Consider the following 22,246-nt stretch of genomic DNA (forward strand, 5'->3'; position numbering starts at 1 on the left):
TAGTAATAAGATGCAGAAAAGCTGGAGAAGGAGGTAGAAGCAGGGAAGTGGGAAGACACCACTACTGCTGTGGCCTGGAACAACTCCTACCACAGGGATGACAGGGCTGGGGAGGGTGAGAGAGAATGCACCATTACCAGGCCTGGATCACACAGAAGACCAAGTTATGTGGAGAGAGCAGCAGGCTTGTGGGTGGCAAAAGATATTGATGGCAGGGGGAGAAATGATGCGCTGGAAAGTAAAGAGAAGAAAGGAGTGGCATAAGAGAAAAAAGAAAAAAAGAGGTTGAAGGGAAGGAGGGGAGAGCAAACCATATTCAACAATAGCTGAACAGAATGTGGCATTATTCTTTAGAAACCAAGAGCAAACACACAAACTATAGCAAAATGGGAAATTTCTGTATTTTTACTTACAGGAGAGGTTTATTATCTTCTGGATCATTTTCTTCCACTTCTAGAAGCCAGCCATAGCCTCTTTGCCTGAGGAAGGTAGTAGCTGTCGATTCTTTGGCAAACTCACCACCAAGATTTAGCTTGACTTCAGGGGATGCTATGGAACCACTCAGATCTTTGGATAAAAAAGAGAAAAAAAGTCTCTATACTCAAAGCATAGTGATTTTCACCAAAGTAGATTTGAAAATACTGTTTCTATCATTGCCACCATGAATCTATGTAGCATAAGATGCATTAATACAAGAACACAACAGACAGCGCAAATCAAAGATACTGTGCAACAAGGGAGAGAATGCAGTGTCATGAAGAATTTTAATTTACATTTACTCATTTATTCTTCTGTATGTAAAATCCTATGTGACGTGACCAACTGCAATTATGAACGTCATGAAACATTCTGTCTGGGTCCCCTATATTGTGTTAAGGCAGCTGTGGCTGGACCACTACCTGCCTCCATGTGGCGTGGGTGTGCACTTTGGTCCAATAGTCCAAGCTGGTTCACAGTTCAAGCTCAGTGCTTGGTGTGATGACATAGTGTACTGAAAGTGTGACACCATGGCTGGAGTGGCTGGCACATTGGCAAAGCGAGTTAGACAAGCTACAACCGGAATAGCAGCAGGACATCTTCTGCCTGCAATGGCCACCTTCCTCTCGAGTTGAGCATTCAGGTGCTAGTAACCGGCAGGGCTTTAGATAGTAAGCCCCGAATCAGGACTCAGCAGGAATACAGTATGAAGCACAAGCAAATTGGTAACAGGAGACTAGATGAGTCAGCAGATCTGGACAAGCAAGGCATATGCTGGAGTCAACGCAGAGAGATGAACTCTGGAAGCAGAACTCCAATGAGGGGGTCTGGAGAATGGAAACAGCCTCTTGACTGGAAATTTAGAATGTGTGTGTGTGTCCAGACAGGAAACAGAAGAGATACCAGCAGGACTGACCAACTAGCCCCCGAAGCGCACAGAGGCCCTTCCTTGCAGACGGTGAGAATGCATATCGGAACTTCATGCTCAATTATATTTACCCTCACCTGTACTATTCTCCCCCCTTTTTTCCTTCCTGAGTTAATGGGATAAAAAGGTTCCTATGTACTTGGCCTACACAACATGTTTCACTATTGCTACATTAAGAAAGTTGACTGCTGTAAGCAATGGCATAGGCAAGTGCTTGAGATCTCAAATGCTGAACATTTAGCTTGTGTGTTAAAGGGGAAGATCAGGCAATTTTATTTGATTTGGGGGATGCGACCTGTCCTTTTAGAATTTGCCTTACATTATTAATGTTGAATATCTTAATTTGTCATTTTGAGTTGTTCAAAAGATGATGGCTTCCATTGATCTGATCTTCTGCACCCAATGCTCAATGTAAATGACTATTGTCACTATACAATGTACATTTTTGGATCCTGTATTTGTCTGCTTTAAACGCTCAGTTCAGGGAATGTTTCCCAACTAAGTCCTCAAGCCTCCCTGAACAGGTACAATGTCCCTGCTAACTTATTTATTGATTTATATTCCAGCTTTTGGCACTTCAAAGCAGATTACAATCAAGTCCTGTAGTTCTTTCCCTATCCCCAGGCAGCTTACCATCTAAGGGCCTGATTCATCAAGGTATTTTCCCCATAGACATAGAATGGGAGAAAAGCCTTAGTGAATCAGGCAGTAAGTTTGTATCTGAAGCCATGAAGGGTAAAATAACTTGCACAAGATAGCAAGTGGCAGCAGTGGGATTTGAACCCTGGTGGTAAACTGGAATCAGAGTACAATCCTCAAAAGATCAACTAAAAACATGCTAATGATGATGCAAGCTGTACTAGCTACTGTATAGCCCATGCAGCCATCTTCCTTCCCCCAGGGCATGCACTAACATGTATACACCTCCTTCAGTGTGCTGCCAACTTTCCCCACTCCACTAAGCTATCCCACCCCTTCTTTTTTATGCTCTCTTTTCCTCTCCTGGTCTCTCTCCCCTCTCCTCCCTCCAGCCTCCTTCAAGTCCCTTTCCCCCTGCTGTACAATGACATTTCCTCTTCAGTGGCTCCATGACAGGCAGCTGCCCTGGGCAGTAGCGACAACAGCTCCCTCTCTGGCACACAAAGTGGTTTGCAATTAGCAAGCTTGAAATCAGGATTCTTGAGGGTTAGTCAATAGTTATGAGACAAATTTGTATACAGATTATTTATTCCTAATATCCAGAAAATCAGACTTAAGGGAGGCTCCTGAGAACCACCAATTTAAAAGGTTTTCAGCACACTTGCCAGGAATTCTGATAAAAAGATAATCCTCAACACCGGCAGCAGAATAAAGCCTGCTGTTTCCTGCAACTGGAAACAGATAGGTTGCATAACTCTCAAACTTGTTATTTCTACATGCATGGACACAGAAGAAGTTCAGTGGTTAATAATGAAACACAAATGCAGCACCATCACTGTAAACAAACACCTGCCACATGAGCAAGTTTTAGTCTGCTCCCAGAGTTCTGGCTTTCAAGAGCTCTTCGGTACTGTAAAGGCTTATTGTACATCTTAGTTTCCCCAAATATCTAATACTTTATTTAATTTTCATTTATATTCTGCTTTTCCTGGGGAGTTCAAGATAGAACACATTTAAAATATGCTATATCAAAAATTATGGACTACAAAATTCATGGCATACAAGCATAACAAAATACTACTATTTAAATCACATATAACACAAAGACCTTTGAAAATTGTGACAATATATGTTACTGATTTGTCAATAGGTTTTACCTGCGTTAAGAGCACTTAACACAGATAAATGAGCTTTTGAAAATTGCTACAATAGTATGTTACATTTATATTTTCCTTTGAAAATTACCCTGTTTATGTTTTGCACGCCACATCTAGCATCAGTTCATTCTAGCTCCAGGACTATTTAGTGATGGACAGAGACCAGGCAGAAAGCCTTACCCATCATCGCCAAATCTGAAACCTCAAGGAAAGGCCAAAGTAAGTTTTAGCCATTCTTGCAAATAGCAACTTCTTATTTCAAAACACTGACAAAACAAGACATACATTTATGCTCCGCTACTCTCAAAAGTTCAGCTTTATCTTGGCAGGAGACAGCATATTCCTCTTCCAAAGTCGGACATTTTAGGATTGTCTTTGGAAAGGTTTTCTAAACTAATGGAATTCTCTACAGCCATGGGTATGTGTAAGGCAATGACGCACATAGAAAGAACTACTAACGCTACACATACGGCTGGATAAATACAAATTTTACATAAGTAAAAATGACCATAAAAATCGTACAAAATAATTTATAAAATCCTAATAACATGGCTCAACTATTAAAATAATCTAGAAACCAGAAAGCTTGAGTCAAGTCCTGTTTCTGCAGATAGACCCTCACTATCTTTCTGGCCAAACCACTTTATTTCCCCTTGCCTCAGGTAAGGCGAAGATTCATAGGAGTGTGGCACAAACACAAGCGGTCAAGGCTCTCTCCTTTAAGTGCTTTTATTTACAGTGTTAAAACATCAGTATTTCACAATTAATGAAACTCAACAGGCCATCTATATTTCAAGGAGCTGCCTTACTCTACTTACTCATAGTTTCATATTCACAATCCCGGGGGACCGCTTTCCTCCTCCTGGGCTTGCACTCTTATTCCTCGGTATGGGATCTTCTCTGGGATCATAATCCCTTGCTACACTTAGCTTTAAGGTGGACCATGCCCGATACCTGGAGCTGGTCCTTAAGGTGTTCTGGGACTCTTGGGTACATGCTCTAACAAAGGAAGTTACAGTGCCTTGTTAAAAAGTCTTCACACCCTTGTACATTTTTCACATTCTGCCTGCTAAAAAATACAGATCAAAATGCATTAAAGTAGGAGCTTGTTTCACTGATCTACACAACATACTCTACACTTTCACTGTGAAAGAACAATTATAAAAATATTCCAAAAGTAGTTAAGAATAAAAAAAAAAATTCCTTTGACTCTGTGCTTCATGGAAGCCCATTTTGCAGCAATAATAACCATGAGTTGTTTAAGATAATTGTCTACCAATTCTGCACAGCAAGAGAGATGTAGTTTTTGTCCACGCTTCTTGGCAGAAGACCTCAAACTCTTTAAAGTTAGCTGAGGATCGTCTGTTGACTGCAGTCTTCAAGCCTGGCCACAGATTTTCCATTGGATTCAGATCTGGGCTTTGACTGAACAACTTGAGCACATTCACTTTCTTCTTGCTGAGCCACTCTATTATTGCTTTTGCTTTGTGCTTAGGGTCATTGTCCTGCTAAAAAGTGAATTGTCTAGGGCCATTATCTGGCAACCTCGCGAAACATGGAGAATTCCGGGAATAATACCTTTATCATTACAAACCACGCTCCGACTTTGGACCGAATGGAAACATTTAATAGTAGGCTCGAGGAATTACTTCCACAATACCTGGTTCACAATAGGAAATTCTCTCCGGGTTGGGATACTTCTCTGTTTCGGGAATGGAAACATTTATTTATTTAAGACTTTTATATACCGACAATCATTGGGAACATCTCATCGGTTTACATGGTAACAAAATACAGCAAACAGGCTTTACATATAACAGGGATATATAAAATTTTATCAGTTAACATGTAAACGAAATGCCACTAACTGGCTTTTAGGGGTAATAAGGAACAAAATTGTACAGCTGTTATATATTAAAAAATGATGTAACAGGCATTACCACTCTGGGGCAATTCTGGGATCGGGAGGGAATGATGTCGTTTGAACACCGTAGTGACTTATACCAGTTACAACCATCAAATTTGTCATTTCATATGGAGGGAAGCCATAGAAGGAGAACTTGATCAGGGTAAGCAACAGTTTGAAGGGTGGTGAGGGTTAGCAGATCGGGTTAAGGGAGGGCTCTCTAAAATATATGGCCTTATATAAAATGCTACCTCCCGCAGGATGAACTTTATTCAAGCCTGGGAGAGGGACTTGAGGAAGTCTTTCTCCAGAGATGAATGGGACCAGATATTTCTGAACACTAAAAGGTGTTCTATATCTGCTTCCCTTATGGAAAACGGATTTAAAGTCCTATTTTGATGGCATCTTATCCCACATAGACTATATTTGTGCTCATATCAGTCCAGATGGTTTATGTTGGAAAGGATGTGGTCACTTGGGCACTTTTATTCACATGTAGTGGGAATGCCCTAAAGTGGGAAGACTCTGAAAAGAGGTGTCGGATATTATACATAGTATTCTGGGTCGAAGTATTTCCTTGCTATCGGAAAGGGCCTTATTGAATGCATCAATAGAGAGCTCTAGAAATGATAATGTATTATTTGCTCAAATATGCCTGGGGACTCTGTGTATCCTGGCATCTACATGGAAGCAGGCCCTGGTGCCCGCGTTGGACGTTTTGCTTCACAAATTGGACAATATGTGTATCCCGTACAGGATGACGGCTCAGCAACACCATAACATACATTTTGAAAACGAGGTATGGTCCCCTTATCTACAGTGGAGGAGCAGCTTACCGCCGACAGTGACTTTGATTAAGAGCCTGAGGCCACCTCTACCCTCTTCTGGTCAACATGACACTCCGATGACTTAAGTACAATGCATCCAGCACCGTGGTTAATTTAATTTGATTTATTGGGTTATTTGATTGTTTTCCCATCTTGGTTACATTGATATGCACCATTGTATGACAATATTATATACCTGCAAACGTTTGTACAACTTAACATTCATATATGTTCAATAAAATTTAAATTAAAAAAAAAAAGAATTCTCTTCCCAGTCCCCAGGTCTATAGCAGATTGGAAAAGATTTTCCTCCAAGATCTGCCTGTTTTTTTTGCACAATCCAACTTTCCTTCAATCTTCACCAGCCTGAAAACATCCCCATGAAACATAATGCTTGCCAGCACTAAGCTTTAGTTTGGGATGGTTTAAGCAGAGGGATGTGCTCTATTTGTTTATTGTCACATGTATTGCTTATTATTGAGACCAAAAAATACCACTTTGCCTCATCAGACTACAAATCCTTCTCTCAAGTGTGTGCAGTGTCCTCTTAAGTTCTTCTTTGCAAATGATCTGTGGCACATTATATGGCTTTTCTTCGGCAGCAGTTTCCTTCTTGCTATTCTACCATAAGGGCCATGTTTGAATAATCCTGAAATTGCTCAACAGCCAACATCTTCCCCAGTCTCAGTCAGAGACCTCTGTAATTCTTTTAAAGTAATCCTAGGCCTCACAGAAACCTTCCACAGCAATTTCTTTAGCTCATGGCTACTGACCTTGGACAGACTTCCAGGGCCAGACAGAGACATATGGGCAGGCTAATAATTTGACCCCCTTTAAAATAAAAGTCACCCAGCACGGATAACATTATCATTCCCTCTTCAGAAGTTTATTAGCCATCGCATGTTGCTGTTTTTCCCTCTACAAGTCCCCTGAGCAAGATTGGCATCCCTGCACCCTCCCCCCTTTTTATCTACAAGCTAGGGAGGTGCAGGAGTGGTGCATTATTTAACAGGGAAGCTCTGCAACAAGTGGTTGCAGCAGGAACCATGCAGCCAGAGATGTAATGCCATCCTGACCACACACGGACAGCAAAAACACAGACAGACCACACAATGGCTGCCTAGTCAATGGAGTCCCAGCCTTGCTCAGCTGCTGGACCTGCAGGAAGAGGAGCCCCTGGTCTGTCAGCCAGCAGTGACCCCCACAGCCTGCAGGCAGAGCATAGCCCCTTCCTCCTCAGCAGCACCTAATGCTGTACTATTAGGGGACTGGGGGAAACAGGGGCCAGTGATGGTACAAGAAAGTATGCCCCTATAAAGGGAAGTCGTCACTATAGAATTGTAGCTTTTTAAATTACATCTGGTTTCCTAAATAATCATCATCATCATTCAGGAGAGAATTTCTTGTTTAAATTTCTACCTCATTTCGGTTGCCTTGAAAACCAGTCCTGTTGGCACCTTTTATGTTCAATCTTTTTTATTAACAGAACAACATAGCATAACATTTAGTATTTTCCTTGTACATGAATTGCAACAATATTGTATAATAAAGTAAACCAAATCAGTTAGAATAACCCTATGTCCCTTCCACTCCTCCCAAAACACCACTCCTCAAAACCTTACTCCAACATGTATCCCCCAATCATTCAACTCAGACCAATTAAATAAAAGGATGAAATACAGTCTTGCACAAATATTCATTTATACATAGCTAGTTAGACTGCGGACTCTGTGAGGCAAAGATTAAGTGTATGGCCACTATATATCCAAAGTTTGCTTTTTCTTAATTAGTGAGCCATTCTTACTAATGGAGCTTCTTTCCAGTAAGAGATCATAAATGTAATTTCTCCACTGTAATATTAATGGGGCTTGTGGATGTCTCCAGAATCATAATATGGATAATTTTGCCAAGAGGAGTAAGATATCCATAAGTTTTGAGAAAAGGAGTTTGATGTAAAAGATTGGTAATCGATCTAACAAAGCAGATGAGACATCCATATGCCAATGCATATCTAAGACTTGCCCAATGTCTGCATATAGGGGTAGATTTTAAAAGAAGCGCGATCAGCCTACTTTTGCTTGCGCATCAGACTCAAGCAAAAGTACGCTGGATTTTAGTAGATACGCGCGGAGCCGCGCGTATCCACTAAAATCCTGGATCGGCGCGCGCAAGGCTATCGATTTTGTATAGCCTGCGCGCGCCGAGCCGCACTGCCTCCCCCCGTTCCCTCCAAGGCCGCTCCGAAATCGGAGCGGCCTCGGAGGGAACTTTCCTTTGCCCTCCCCTCACCTTACCCTCCCTTCCCCTACCTAACCCACCCACCCGGCCCTGTCTACACCCCCCCCTTACCTTTGTCGGGGGATTTACGCCTCCCGGAGGGAGACGTAAATCCCCGCGCGCCAGCGGGCCTGCTGCACGCCGGGCCGCGACCTGGGGGCGGGTACGGAGGGCGCGGCCACGCCCCCGGGCCGTAGCCACGCCCCCGTACCCGCCCCCAAAATGCTGCCGACACGCCCCCGGAACGCCGCGACGACCGGGCCCGCCCCCGACACGCCCCCGACACGCCCCCCTCCGAGAACCCCGGGACTTACGCGAGTCCCGGGGCTCTGCGCGCGCCGGGAGGCCTATGTAAAATAGGCTTCCCGGCGCGCAGGGCCCTGCTCGCGTAAATCCGCCCGGTTTTGGGCGGATTTACGCGAGCAGGGCTCTGAAAATCCGCCCCATACTTTCTTCGAGAAATACTGGATTTTGACACAAATCCAAAACATTTGATGACTAAGAGTGTCCATATCCTTTTCGTTTTTTATACATTTGTCGGAGTATGAAATGCCAGCTAAAAATGCTTGTCTCTGCGAAATATATGCTCTCATTGTAATACAATGCACTAATGGTTATTCTGTTGACATGACAAATTTAATAAAAATACTACTTGGCAACTGAAAGTTTAATTCAAGTCCATTTATTCCGTAATTCCTCAGGTGACCATTCTTCTTTTAGAAGTTTCACATGTTTATGGAACCTGGAAAGCATTATCTACGAAAGGTTATCCACATCAAACTATTCTTTCAGTATATTCTAATTAGCGGGCCCTAAGGTTCATGATATCTACGGAGTGGAAATAATATCATAATTGTAGATAAACTACAATAATCCCGTTGTGAGACCCCCATATTCTTTTTGTAAATTTACAAAAGAGATTCAGTTATTGGTCATCTTATTTTTTGGCAATACCATCGGTAAATACGGCTCATCTAAGTCAGGTTAGAGATAGAAGTATTTCTTTGGCCAGCCCTAAACTGTGGAACGAGCTTCCTATGGAGTTGAGGCTCCAGACTGATATTAAAACTTTTAAAAAGAACTTGAAAACTTGGCTTTTCGGAATTGCGTTTAAAGAGAGTAACTGAGAACTGTTTTAACTAATTATTTTATATAATTAGCAGCTATCTTTTACAACAGAGTGCTAGACAAAAAAATACTGTGAACATGAGGACACTTTGCACTGATTTTATATCATGAATGTATTTTATTATGATTTAGTTTTATTTGATTAATTTAATCCATTTCAGTGTGGTCTTATTTTAATTTGTGACTTTTATACTTTGATAAGTTATAAGATGTGTTTTATATGAATGTAAACTGTATTTTTTATGTATTTTATGTTTGGAAACCGTTGTGATGGCCTGTCTGAACGACGGTATATAAGAACTTTATAAATAAATAAAAATCTAATAAGTGATCTACAAAGATAATCCCCATCTGGAAGACGTTACATGGGTACATACCAGACTCGAAAGTCCTACTGCCACAAATAGGTAGAAAAGGGGATCATTCAAAATTGAGACTCCTCCTCCATTAGGTGATTTCTTAAGAGTTAAACATATAACACAGCAACAAGGATGACATCACGGTCCTCTCCAATTCCAGTGCAGAATAGCAGTCTGTGCCCAATCCTCAATCAAGCCCCTGTGTGTCTGATATTAGCAACCACATTATAAGCTTGAATATCTGGTAAGCCTATACCTCCCTTCCCCCAGGCAATCTTCAGTTGCGCTAATTAGATTTTAGATTTCTTTCCCTTCCATTTGAAAAATCCAAGGTCTTTGGTACAGAAGATTTACCTGTTTTAGAAAATTGTAAGAATATCCAAAATGTAAATCCATTTAGGGAGAATAGTCATTTTAATAAACTGAATTCTGCCCATTTAAGAAAGGGAAAGATTTGTCCAATTTTTCAATAATGGGTAGTATTAGATATTAATCTCAAAACATTAAGAACAGGAAGTTGTGACATGTTCTTTAGTATCCATACACCTAAATATTTAATCACATAACCAGTCCAACAAAGTTGGAAGTCACCCTCTCATCTTTGGTTAGGCCACACCCCTACCGGTAAAGCTTCTGATTTATCTTAAATTCAGTTTTAGGCCAGCCCATCCGCCAAATCCCAGTAATTCACACAATATTGCTTTTAAAGAATCCTGGAGTTATGTGAGATGAATTAATAGACGGTCTGCAAATGCAGCCACCTTGTACTGCTGATTGCCAATACTGATGCCCTGAATATCTTTGCGGGTAGAAATTCTCAGAAAAAAAAAAAATATCACAAATAATCTGTTGATACCTTTTAAAGAAAAAGAAAAAAAAAAAGACATATCCTACTCAAGGGTATTGAGCACATGCAATAGGCAGCCCAAGAAATTTAACCAGTAGTGGGGTTATGTGATGAAATGTTTTGGCTCCAAAGTAGTCTGGCTGAGATGTTTTGAAGGAGTGGAAGATGTTTCACAGAGGTGATGATAAGCATTGCAATAGTTTAGATGATTTAACACCAAGGAGTCAATTAGCATCTGAAGGTTTTTGTTTTGCTTTTTTTTTTTTTTTTTTTTTTACTAAAAATTGGCATAATTGCCCAAAAGTAAATCAAGGTAGAACAAATCAATGAAAAGATGTTTCTACCTGGAAAGTTTGGATTCTAACTTGATCCCCAAGGAAAAAAAACAACATCCTTGGGGACAATATTTATCCCCGAGATAGATGGCAGAGTTGTTAATGGATGATTTGCTCTACTAATCCAAAGTGACTCAGACTTCAGGTAATTAAGTGTAAACCTGTGTGGCTTAAGCCAAATAGATACTGCATCTAGGCAAAGGTTAAAACTGGTTATGTCACTAACTAACAATGTGTCGACACAGGCCAATAATTGAATATCAGCAAAAAAACACCCCCCCCCCCACACACAGCTGATCCAGAAGTGTTAAATGAAAATCTCCAATAGTGCCAAGTAAAGATTAAATAACGTGGGGACCAAAAATCAATCGAAGAACACCATACCTTAGAGGTTGGACAGAAGGACTTCTAGTCAATGCAAAATCTATGATCCTCTTTCACTCCCTTATCTGTCCCCAGTGTTTTTCATATGCAAGAGGGTAGAATTCCAGCACCATTGAATGAACAGTGCAAGATGACACCTAAAACCTATTACAACCTAGCCAGACATAAAGAAATGGTTTCATGCAAGACGATACCTATTGGAGGCTGTGGAAAGAATGGGACATACACAGAAATGTTTCCTGCCCTAAAATAAAGAATTTCTTGAAAAAAAAATGTAAGGAATTCCAAACAAGATAGTGGGAATTGTAATTCTTGAGAGTCCTAGATTAACTATGTTTTGGGTTGAAACCCACTGATGTTTCTCGGGAGTTGAACAGAGAGTAAATGTCAAGCCTGGTCCATGCTGGGAAGCAAGCTATTGTTTTTTTTTTTTACTAATTGGAAGCACCTGGACCCATCCTTCCTCTTTGATAAGATTAGAGAGAAAAAATGGAGATGATGAACTGAATACTTTAACTGCAGATCTTAAGAAGTCTAACAATGTTAATATGATCCCCTCACACACGTCTTCAATGCTAAATGCCCGTGGTCAGGGAATACTCCCCACCATTATTTGTGAGCGTATGCTTGCTGTATGACCATTTTCATCTATTTTTCCTTTTTCTTCATTCTCCTTTCCTTTTGTTTGTTGGGTGAGAAGAGGATCCCAGCTGTGTGTAATTTTTTGTGTTTTATTATGCACTTTGCAATAGACCCTTGAGCTATATAATAGAGATCTCCAAAACTACAGCACGAAGAGCAGGTTTTTTTTCAGGCCTGCCAAACTGTCCCTGCTCATGACCAATTTGGCCCAAGCCCGGCAGTAGTAAAGGCTTCAGTGCTAGAGGGGTTTGGCAACCCCACCAGTAAAATGTCACAGGATGATACCTGTCCATTAATAAGGCTCACCTGTGCTGCTCTATACAATAACTTGGTCCACTGTATAAAAAGACTCTCTGTATTCCACATCTCTCCAATATCCAAACAAAAATTCCCAATGGATTTAGCAATTGCTTTTCCTGCATCTAAAGTAATTATGCTTCCCCTGTTTTGACAGCTTTTATCCCAAAGAGCATGGATCATTTTATGTACGTTGCAGACTCCATATCTCTCTTATAGGAACATAACATTTCATACTGGGTCAGACCACGGGTCCATGAAGCCCAGCATCCTGTTTCCAACAGTGGATTCATCCCCAATTAATTTGGGCTACCAGACAAGGATGCCCCGTAGAAACCTTAGCTATCAAATAGAGGATGCATCCAGGTATAAAGGGTTTACAAGTGGAAGATTTTTGAACAAAAGATTTGCCTACTTGTAGATGATATATTTAAAATTTCTTTTATACCGCCATGCTAGGTGGTTTACAGTAAACATACACAATAAACATACAAAGAAGACAACTAAAAAGTAAACTGATATTACATAAGTAAACTACATTTAAAATAAAAAATAATCCAATAATTAAAATACCACTACTAATATAAAATTAGATAGGGGATCATAAATAGGCCCAATGAAAGTAATTGGATTTAAGCTTTTTCTTAAACAATTCATAATTTGATATTGCTATTTGTTGTTAATCCTGTTGAGTCTTTGAAGATTATCATATAGCTTTTTAACGATTTTGAGATCTTTGCAGGACTGACCATTAATTTTACTACGTCAGAAGCCCTCCCTTTAAAGGTATGCAACACAACATGATAGGCATGGGGATTTTACATTTAGATGGATGTCTTCTCACCTTACTTCTCTGGGGCTAAACTTTACTTCTCAAATTAGTAAATTGTGTAGTCTGAATACAGCTTCTCCTTTGGATTTTCAGCAGCAACCGAAAGCTTGGATGGAGGTTCTCCTGTCTCTTCTTGATAGAAGTGCTGTATTTAAGATGATTCTACTTCCTAAATTACTATATAAGCTGCAAATGCTTCCACGTTGGCTTTCTCACAGAGATGTTCTTAGATTGAAATCTTTGCCTAGCATTTTAAGGAGAGCTAAATCCAGTCATATAATTTACCTCACCCTTATGAGGGATACATCTGTGGGTGGCCTTGCTTTGCCTGATTTAGATTCTATAATGTGGCCTGTCAGCTGCATTGGGGTTTGAATGCCTTACAGGCGAGTTTAAATTTTGTACTCTAAATTCGGTAGCTTCTGTAGTGACCGCTTTCACCTTGGGAAGCTTTACGTATGCAAGATCAAAACTTGCTTTCTTCTTTGAAAATGTATCCATTAACTGCAGTGTGGTGGGCATAGAACTTTTTGTGTTTGTGGAGGGGTGTTTCCTGGCAGATCTCTGCACGTTTGCTTTTTGTAGGAATTATGCTTTTCTCCTGGAACGTAGGATAGGATTTTTCGTTTGTGGCAGAAACATGGGATGACAAGAGTTTTGCACTTTTATTATATATGAGTTTTGATGCTCTATGTTCTTTAACAGCTCAAGAAAGATTTCAATCTCCCCAACCATCACGTTTATCCTCATCTACAAGCCAGACATATTTCTGAACTACAACAAAGCTCCAATACTATTCAATACTTTGGTAAAACAATCTTGACTGGTTCTAGGAATAACAGATTAGCTTTCTGGTATAGAAATGAGCCTTGAGACATGAAAAGTCTTGCACTGCAGCTTTAGTAAGGCTATCATCACAATGGACGCAAGAACTGAGTACAACTGTTTCTCTAGAGGTATTAGAGAAATTATTTGCAAATCTTTGCACTATTTCCACTGACTCTAGATTTCAGGAAATAGAAATATAAAAAGTTACATGGAAGTTATGATGCAGCCAGGATTTCACAAATGGGCCTGGGAAATTCTAATTTATGTACTAAATGTCATACTATGAAAGGGACTCTTACTCAGCTTTTTGTTCTATGTTAAACAATGACCACTGGAATACTGTGTTAATGGTGGGGAAGGTCATCTCTAATAACCTCTTTGAGAACATTTAATTTTTGGGTGTCTATGGACTGGGCTTCTGAATTACCTAAAGGTTTTGAAATTTGTTCAAATCGCTGTATTAGTGGCAAGGGCTGGCATACTGAAATACTGAATTCAAGAACAATCACCATTTGTTCAAATTTGGTTTTCTCAAATAATGGATTGGATGTGTTTGGAAAAGTTGGATGCTAACTTTATGCAAAAAATTCTTAAGTACAGGGACTGTTCTATAATGCTGTATCTTTACATTATAAGAAGTTGTTGATGTAAAGATTCTGGAGCATGGATATGGTTACATTCTTAGGTGTGAATGGGTGTCTTATTTTTATGTACCAGTTACTGCCTGGCAGCTTGTTAAAAAGAGAAAACATGTATCCCAGTCTTTTGTTTTGGAATGTTTTATTGTAATGCGATAACATTGTACTGTACGTGCATCATTTAAATAAAAATACATTTAATTCTACACAGAGGGGTAGATTTTCTAAATTTGCGCGATCGCGTACTTTTGTTCGCGCACCAGGCACGAACAAAAGTACGCTGGATTTCATAAGATACGCACGTAGCCGCGCGTATCTTATAAAATCCAGGGTCAGCGCATGCGCAAGGGGGTGCACATTTGTGCAACCTGCGCGCGTCGAGCCCAGCGCGCGCTGCCTGTTCCCTCCAAGGCTGCTCCGATTTCGGAGCGGCCTTGGAAGGAACTTTCCTTCGCCCTCCCCCCACCTAACCCACCCCCCCCGGCCCTATCTAAACCCCCCCTTACCTTTGTTTCATGATTTACGCCTGCTAAAAGCAGACGTAAATCTACGCGAGCCAGCGGGCTGCTGGCGCGTGATCACCCGACCCGGGGGCTGGTCCGGAGGCCTTGACCACGCCCCCGGGCCAGCGCCACGCCCCCGAAACGCCACGTCATTTTAGACGCACCCCTGACACGCCCCTTTTAGAAAGCCCCGGGACTTACGCGCGTCCCGGGGCTCTGCGCGCGCCGCTGGCCTATGCAAAATAGGCGCGCGAGGGCCCTGCGCGCGTAAATCCAGCCGGATTTACGCGCGCAGGGCATTTAAAATCCACCCCAGAGCTCTTAAAACACAATTTTGGATGATTTTTACTGACTGAGCCTACAACAATTAATCCAATAAAAAAAATGAAATTAAAAAGTGCCAGCTCATAGATTTATCTTTGTCCCCACCTGGTTTCTAGTGAGGAGCAGCCTAGTGGTTAGAACAGCAGGCTGTGAAGCAGGGTTCAAATCTCACTGCCACTCCTTGAGACCTTGGGCAAATCCCTTCATCTTCCATTGCCTCACATACAAACTTGTAGTTTGTTACCCTTTAGGGCAGGGAAATTCCTACAGGCTGATGCAATATAATGCGCTTGGCCAAGTGCACTGCTTTACACGCACTCATGCAATAAGGGGATTAGCACATCCAAAACACATGGCCAAACCAGTGCATAGCTAATGGTTCTCATCACATGAAATTCATTAGCTATTACCCCCAATGCAAAAAATTCCTGCACTGCTACGACGCCCATTTAATGCTGCAAATTTAAGAACATTAGAACATGCCATACTGGGTCAGACCAAGGGTCCATCAAGCCCAGCATCCTGTTTCCAACAGTGGCCAATCCAGGCCATAAGAACCTGGCAAGTACCCAAAAACTAAGTCTATTCCATGTTACCGTTGCTAGTAATAGTAGTGGCTATTTTCTAAGTCAACAATTAATAGCAGGTAATGGACTTCTCCAAGAACTTATCTAATCCTTTTTTAAACACAGCTATACTAACTGCACTAACCACATTCTCTGGCAACAAATTCCAGAGTTTAATTGTGCTTTGAGTAAAAAAAGAACTTTCTCTGATTAGTTTTAAATATGCCACATGCTAGTCTTTCTATTATCCGAAAGAGTAAATAACCAATTCACATCTACCTGTTCTAGACCTCTCATGATTTTTAAACACCTCTATCATATCCCCCCTCAGCCGTCTCTTCTCCAAGCTGAAAAGTCCTAACCTCTTTAGTCTTTCCTCACAGGGGAGCTGTTCCATTCCCCTTATCATTTTAGTAGCCCTTCTCTGTACCTTCTCCATCGCAATTATATCTTTTTTGAGATGCGGCGACCAGAATTGTACACAGTATTCAAGGTGCAGTCTCACCATGGAGCGATACAGAGGCATTATGACATTTTCTGTTTTATTCACCATTCCCTTTCTAATAATTCCCAACATTGTTTGCTTTTTTGACTGCCGCAGCACACTGAACCGACGATTTCAATGTGTTATCCACTATGACGCCTAGATCTCTTTCTTGGGTTGTAGCACCTAATATGGAACATAACATTGTGTAACTATAGCATGGGTTATTTTTCCCTATATGCATCACCTTGCACTTATCCACATTAAATTTCATCTGCCATTTGGATGCCCAATTTTCCAGTTTCACAAGGTCTTCCTGCAATTTATCACAATCTGCTTGTGATTTAACTACTCTGAACAATTTTGTATCATCTGCAAATTTCATTATCTCACTCGTTGTATTTCTTTCCCGATCATTTATAAATATATTGAAAAGTAAGGGTCCCAATACAGATACCTGAGGCACACACTACCTACTGCTTACTAGATGCCTTATTGACTATTTAAAAATACAAACAGTCTAACTTGTTTATTCACTGCCTTACGGACTATTAAAAGCACAAACACACTAAATAATATTCCCAAATAGTTAACTTTGCCCTAATACTTTTAAAAAAGACAATGTCCCAAGCAAAAAAAAACAAAACAACAAAACAAAACCTTACTGATCCCTTTCAGCCACCAGCAAGGTGATCCTCTCCTCTCAGTGCGGGAGCAGGCATTAAGCCCTTGAGCGCCGCATGCTTTAACAAAGAAAAACAAAATTCTGCTTTCTTTGGCTTGTCATTGAGGGAACTACAGAAAGCATTATCCCCAAGGTTTGGCCTAGTCTGAACCCCTGCTGACAGTAAGTGAAAGAATGAATATATTAATATAAAGTGTCAGGCACTAGATATTAATTTATTCACTCCTGCACTTCCTGCTGATTGGTCCATTCACTGTCACATGTCAGTGAAAAGGACCAATCTGGAACATTGCTGGTGGTAGGAGGGAGCTCTGGCCAGACTGTTCTAGATGCACAGCCACTTCTCCTGGGCGCCCGATGCAGAGTGCTAGGGACACAATCACTACCCCATTGTACGTCCCTTTTAGTGTGGCAGCTCATTTGCCTGTTGCATCGAGCACCCAGGACAGGTGGATGTGCGTGTATTCAAAAAACTTGCGCCCAGTTTGGACACACTTTTTTTTTTTTACGCACTATTGCTACTGTAGTTGAATTCTAGTTCCTTTTGGAATGGCAAAAATCCAATAAGACTTACAAAAAAAAATAAATTAAAGCATTCTTCCTAGGAGATATTTTCTGGGTCAGGCAGCTTCTTTCTGCTCCTTTGGGGCTTCAGCTCAGTCAGACCCAGGAGTGGTACCCTGGCACCAATGGCCTCAACCCCCTCTATACATGGCTATACAAAATTTACACCTTCTTGAACAGTAGTCACATTGGGTGTCAATGCATCAGACTTGCATGCATTTAAATGAGGATTGGTTTCCCACTCACCCTACCATACTCCACACCTTTCAGGGCCAAAACTTTTTTATTGGGGGGATAAGGCAAATATCCAAAAACAAAATCCAGTTCACTCCCCCCCCCCCTCGAGTAAATAAGGACAAAGCATCTTTTTTTTCAGAACTATTTATAAACTTTTCAAGTCATACATGAGATGAGACAAAGTCATAAAATGCACATCATACTTAAACATACAAGGAAATATTACAAAAAAAAAAAAAAGATACAGGCAATATGAACTCCTGATAAAGACACAGAGAACAGCTTCAAGCACTACCCTGAGATGGACAATAATCAAGAAACACTCCCAAAGTCTGACTACACTTGAACTGCTCATGCTTTAAAACATATCGCAACTGCTCCAGGATAGCCAGCTCTCATAGATGGGCTTTCCAGTGATCCAAAACAGGGATTTCTTTTCCAAAAGGTGGATATCATGAGCTCAGTATCAAGTAAATGTTGACTCAAATCACGATACTTCCCAGGTATTCCAGACTTCACCCATTTACCCAACATGAGAAGTAATATGAATAGGAGATCCAAAGATATTCGCTATCTCCTGTGTAACTTCACCCCAAAACCATCGCACTCCCGGGCACTGCCACCACATACGTAGGCAAGTGCTTATCTCACCTCATCCCCTCCAAAAGCTATCAGTAGCTCCAGGAAACATTCTTGCTAGTGGAAGCATCTTTGACAGCAATTAAAGCTGCAAGTCTATTAGAGTAGATCACTCTTCTTTACAAAGCTGTTCAAACTGTCATTTTTTGGGGAAACCATGGACAGCAATCTTCAGTTATGCCACAGATTTTCAATTGGATGGAAGTCAGGGCTCTGACTATGCCAGAATATTCACCTTTTTTGTTCATTAATCACTCCACTGTAACTGTGGTTTGTGTTTTCGGTCAGTCATGCTGAAAGGTGAACTTCCTTCCCAGTTTAGCTTTCTTGCAGAGGGCAGGTTTACCCTCAAGGATTTTTCTGTACTTTCCTCCACTCATTGTCTCTAACAAGTGCTCCACTCCCTGCTGATTAGAAACACTTCCATAACATGCTGCCGCCACCACCACCACGCTTCATAGTAGGGATGGTGTTCTCTGTGCGATGTGCTGTTTTCGGTTTGCACAAAATATAACACTCTGCAGGTAGACCTAAAAGTTCTATTTTAGTTTCATCAAACCAGAAAAAAAGATTTGCCACATGGCTACAGCATTCTCAAGTGTTCGTCTGCATAGTTCAATCAGGATTTAAAGTGTGCTTTCTTGAATAACAGGTTCTTTTTTGCCAGTTATCATACAGGCCAGTTTTGTGAAATGCTTGAGATATTGTTGCATGTACACTTTGTCCAGTATTAGCCATGGAAGCCTGCAGCTCTTTCAAATTTGCCACTGGCCTCTTAGTTGCCTCCCTGATTGGTCTCCATTTCGCTTGGTCATCCCGATTGGAGGGACAGCATGATCCAGGCATGGTATTGTGGCACCAGTCAGCTTCCACTTCTTAATAATCATCTTGACTGTGCTCTGAGAGATATTCAAGGTCTTTGCATTTCTTTTATACCCATCCCCAGACATGTGTCTTTCCACAACTTTGTTCCAGATTTCTTTTGACAGTTGAGTCTTTGCTTTGAAATGCATCACCGCGCAAAGACAACGAACAGGAACTGCTGACTTTATCCTATTATCACGTGAATCAGTACAGTTTAACAAAGTAGTGCCAATTGACTAGATGTGTGCTTTTGAAGGCTACTGGCTACATTAAAGCTCTAAGTATTTAGGAGTGCTATAGAAGAACACTTATCCAACCAAGCTTTTTACAATAATTGGCACTAGGGAACAAAGAAATCTAAAAATAAAAAAAGGCAACATAAATCTAACATAATACAAAGAAAAAAGTTGATGTGTCTCGATAGACCACAATAGGGGAAGATGCATGTATGTAATATTTACATGGAAAAAAAGAAAACTGTATTAGAGGGGAGAGCATCACATTTTAATTGACAGCCTAATTCAACTCTTCCTATCATCTAATACCTCACATAAGGCTCTTCCAGCTTTTTAGAATCCAGGAAAATTCTAAGTTGTGATGGCTCACAAAAAATATATATATTTAACATTTTGCATCAGACTACAAGGAAAACAAAATCAGAAACTGCTCCAAGAGCTGCTTGGCTCATTGTAAGAAATATGTTCTTATATTCTTATGTAGATCTAGAAATATCTGGAAATGCCAAAATAAATAAAACTACATTTTTGGCTATGAAATAAAGCTTACCCATTGCCGAAAAAAAGTCTCATAATGGAATTCTGATCCTGGAGGAACACAAAGGCGACAAGCAGCATTCCCTTGTTTAGTTCTTCCTCACCACCTACTTTTCCAGAAGATGTATAAGTCAGGACTGTCAGACAGATGGTCTGCTAGAGGGACTGTTTTCAGCCCACTTATCACTTGGTAAAAAATTAGTCCTACTGACAGTCGAAAGTGCTTCAGCTGGAGTTCTTAAGGTCTCCAAATATATTTCTTAAATATTTCGGATGAAGAATTGGATCTAATTATAGGTACATTTAAGGCATACATATTCAGGTACCTTGCATGGTTTTCTAAATTTTCCACTTTCCAAGTTAGCATCAGTCTATGCTGGAAGGCGGCCATCTAGGTGGTAACATGCTGTTACAAATCTTGTCTTCTGTACCTGGGTGCTTAGGGAGACCTCGGACTGCATCCACTGATGGATATCTTTAGTTGAAATCACTAATGAAATTACAGCTTGCTCAAGAGAGAGGCTAACCTCCTTCTACTTGTTATGTTGGACGGTTTCGCCAAGGTGGGTCTGATGACAAGCTCAGCAAGTGCTGCAGACACAGATGCCAATCCAGCACAGCTTACCCCATATCTCAGTCCACAGACGCTGTCAGCAGAGGTACTTGGGTGAGTCCTCCTACACCACCAGTTCCAACTTTTGATCAAACTTCTGGGCTCCCCCATATGGATCCCACTGCCAAGTTTTCACCATTCATCTCTCTACCAGACCTAGCTCCCATGAGGTCCAACGTGAGCAATCCCCTAGCTGCTGCAGCAACTGACATGACTATTGGCATTCCTTGCAGTGACAAAACCTCTCTGCTAGTAACCTTGCAGTTTGGAGGAAGAAGAACCGCTGGTGCACCCAGGCTCAGAGAAGTCTCCATGTCTTGCTACAGGGCTGTTCGTTCAACACCCGCTGCCCCAGGTTCCCCTGGATGCCTTTCCCAATACTCTTGCAAGAAGCCCCCTATCTTCGCTTCATGTGTGGAGCTTGCACAGGGCACTACTGGGACATGCCCTTTGACTTTATCCTTCTGTTTGAGCAAGAAAAGTAAAAAAGGTAACTGCTCAAAAAGAAAACTGCAGACATACACTTTCTCATCAAGCCACCACCTTGGATCACCTCCTTCATGTTTTTTTCTCTACTTCATTTTCTAAGGAATTTTAGAATATATTTTTCTCCTGGCAGTTGTAGGATAAAATGTGTGAAAACACAGAAAAAACGCTTGTTTAATTTATTTTACTTCCAGGCTGTACGGCAACATTTTGGAAGGAGGTGTAGACTTTCTATAGCCACTGTATCTAGTTTAGCCAATCAAGTGATAGCCCAGCGCCTGGGGCCATGCACCAGGGCTCCTTCTGGAATCCTGCAATCATCAGCCCTGGATCGGGACAGCAGGTGTCACCCTTGAGCAATTACCATGATTCTCCCTGACTGGGGACTATGAACGTTGTCTTCACAACTTCCCCAGTCGCACAGGGAACAGAAGACCTGACTCAAGTATCAATCCAGGGACCTTTCACATGGAAGTTTTGCTGATACTGAGTCACTGGGGCCAACCCTTCCCAAAGATTTCTGATTGGCATCCAGTTTTAGCTATATAATCACCAGACCCATCACAAAATAAATACATTTCAAAATCCACTGCTGTGTGCTGCCTTGCCAGAAACCTGAGTTTAATTAGTAAGCCCAGCTTCTGCTATCAGGACCAGCTGGGAAATCTGTGTAAGTAGCATTCATGACTCTTGGTTGAGGACTGTCAGTCTGACGGCTAGACTAGAGGGGAAAAGAGAAAGGACTAAAAAAATGGAGAAAATCCCATTCATGGTACTATTTCTCCACTAGTTATCTATACTAGAAAAGCTAAGCTAGAAAAATCAAAATTAATTTTTCTACTGTTCACTGGTTTGTTGCTATTGGTCTAATGCTGTATATTTAAAATCCCATACAATTGCTATCTTTGACATTTCAATTTTATAATCTTCAATTTCCATGGCTTACAATGTTCCCTCTAATTTTTTTTATGGGCTGTATGCACAAACAAGTGCTTGTGCACAGTGTT

General features: G+C 41.0%; 1 protein-coding gene across 2 annotated transcripts in view; it reads right to left on the minus strand.

The window, feature by feature from the left end:
* Positions 1-22,246, minus strand: part of YIPF4 (Yip1 domain family member 4) — a 77,167-nt gene that overhangs the window by 52,205 nt on the left and 2,716 nt on the right. The window contains exons 2-3 of one of the 2 annotated variants that reach the window (XM_029593906.1): positions 4,020-4,200; positions 414-567 (exon numbers count right to left, since the gene is read on the minus strand). In XM_029593906.1, coding sequence (XP_029449766.1) covers positions 414-567; positions 4,020-4,023 — 158 coding nt within the window. In that variant the 5' untranslated portion in view covers positions 4,024-4,200. The remainder of the gene's footprint in view (positions 1-413; positions 568-4,019; positions 4,201-22,246) is intronic. The other variant, XM_029593905.1, reaches the window with a different exon arrangement.

The sequence above is a fragment of the Rhinatrema bivittatum genome, chromosome 3 (assembly GCF_901001135.1).
Source record: "Rhinatrema bivittatum chromosome 3, aRhiBiv1.1, whole genome shotgun sequence".
NCBI lineage: Eukaryota > Metazoa > Chordata > Amphibia > Gymnophiona > Rhinatrematidae > Rhinatrema > Rhinatrema bivittatum.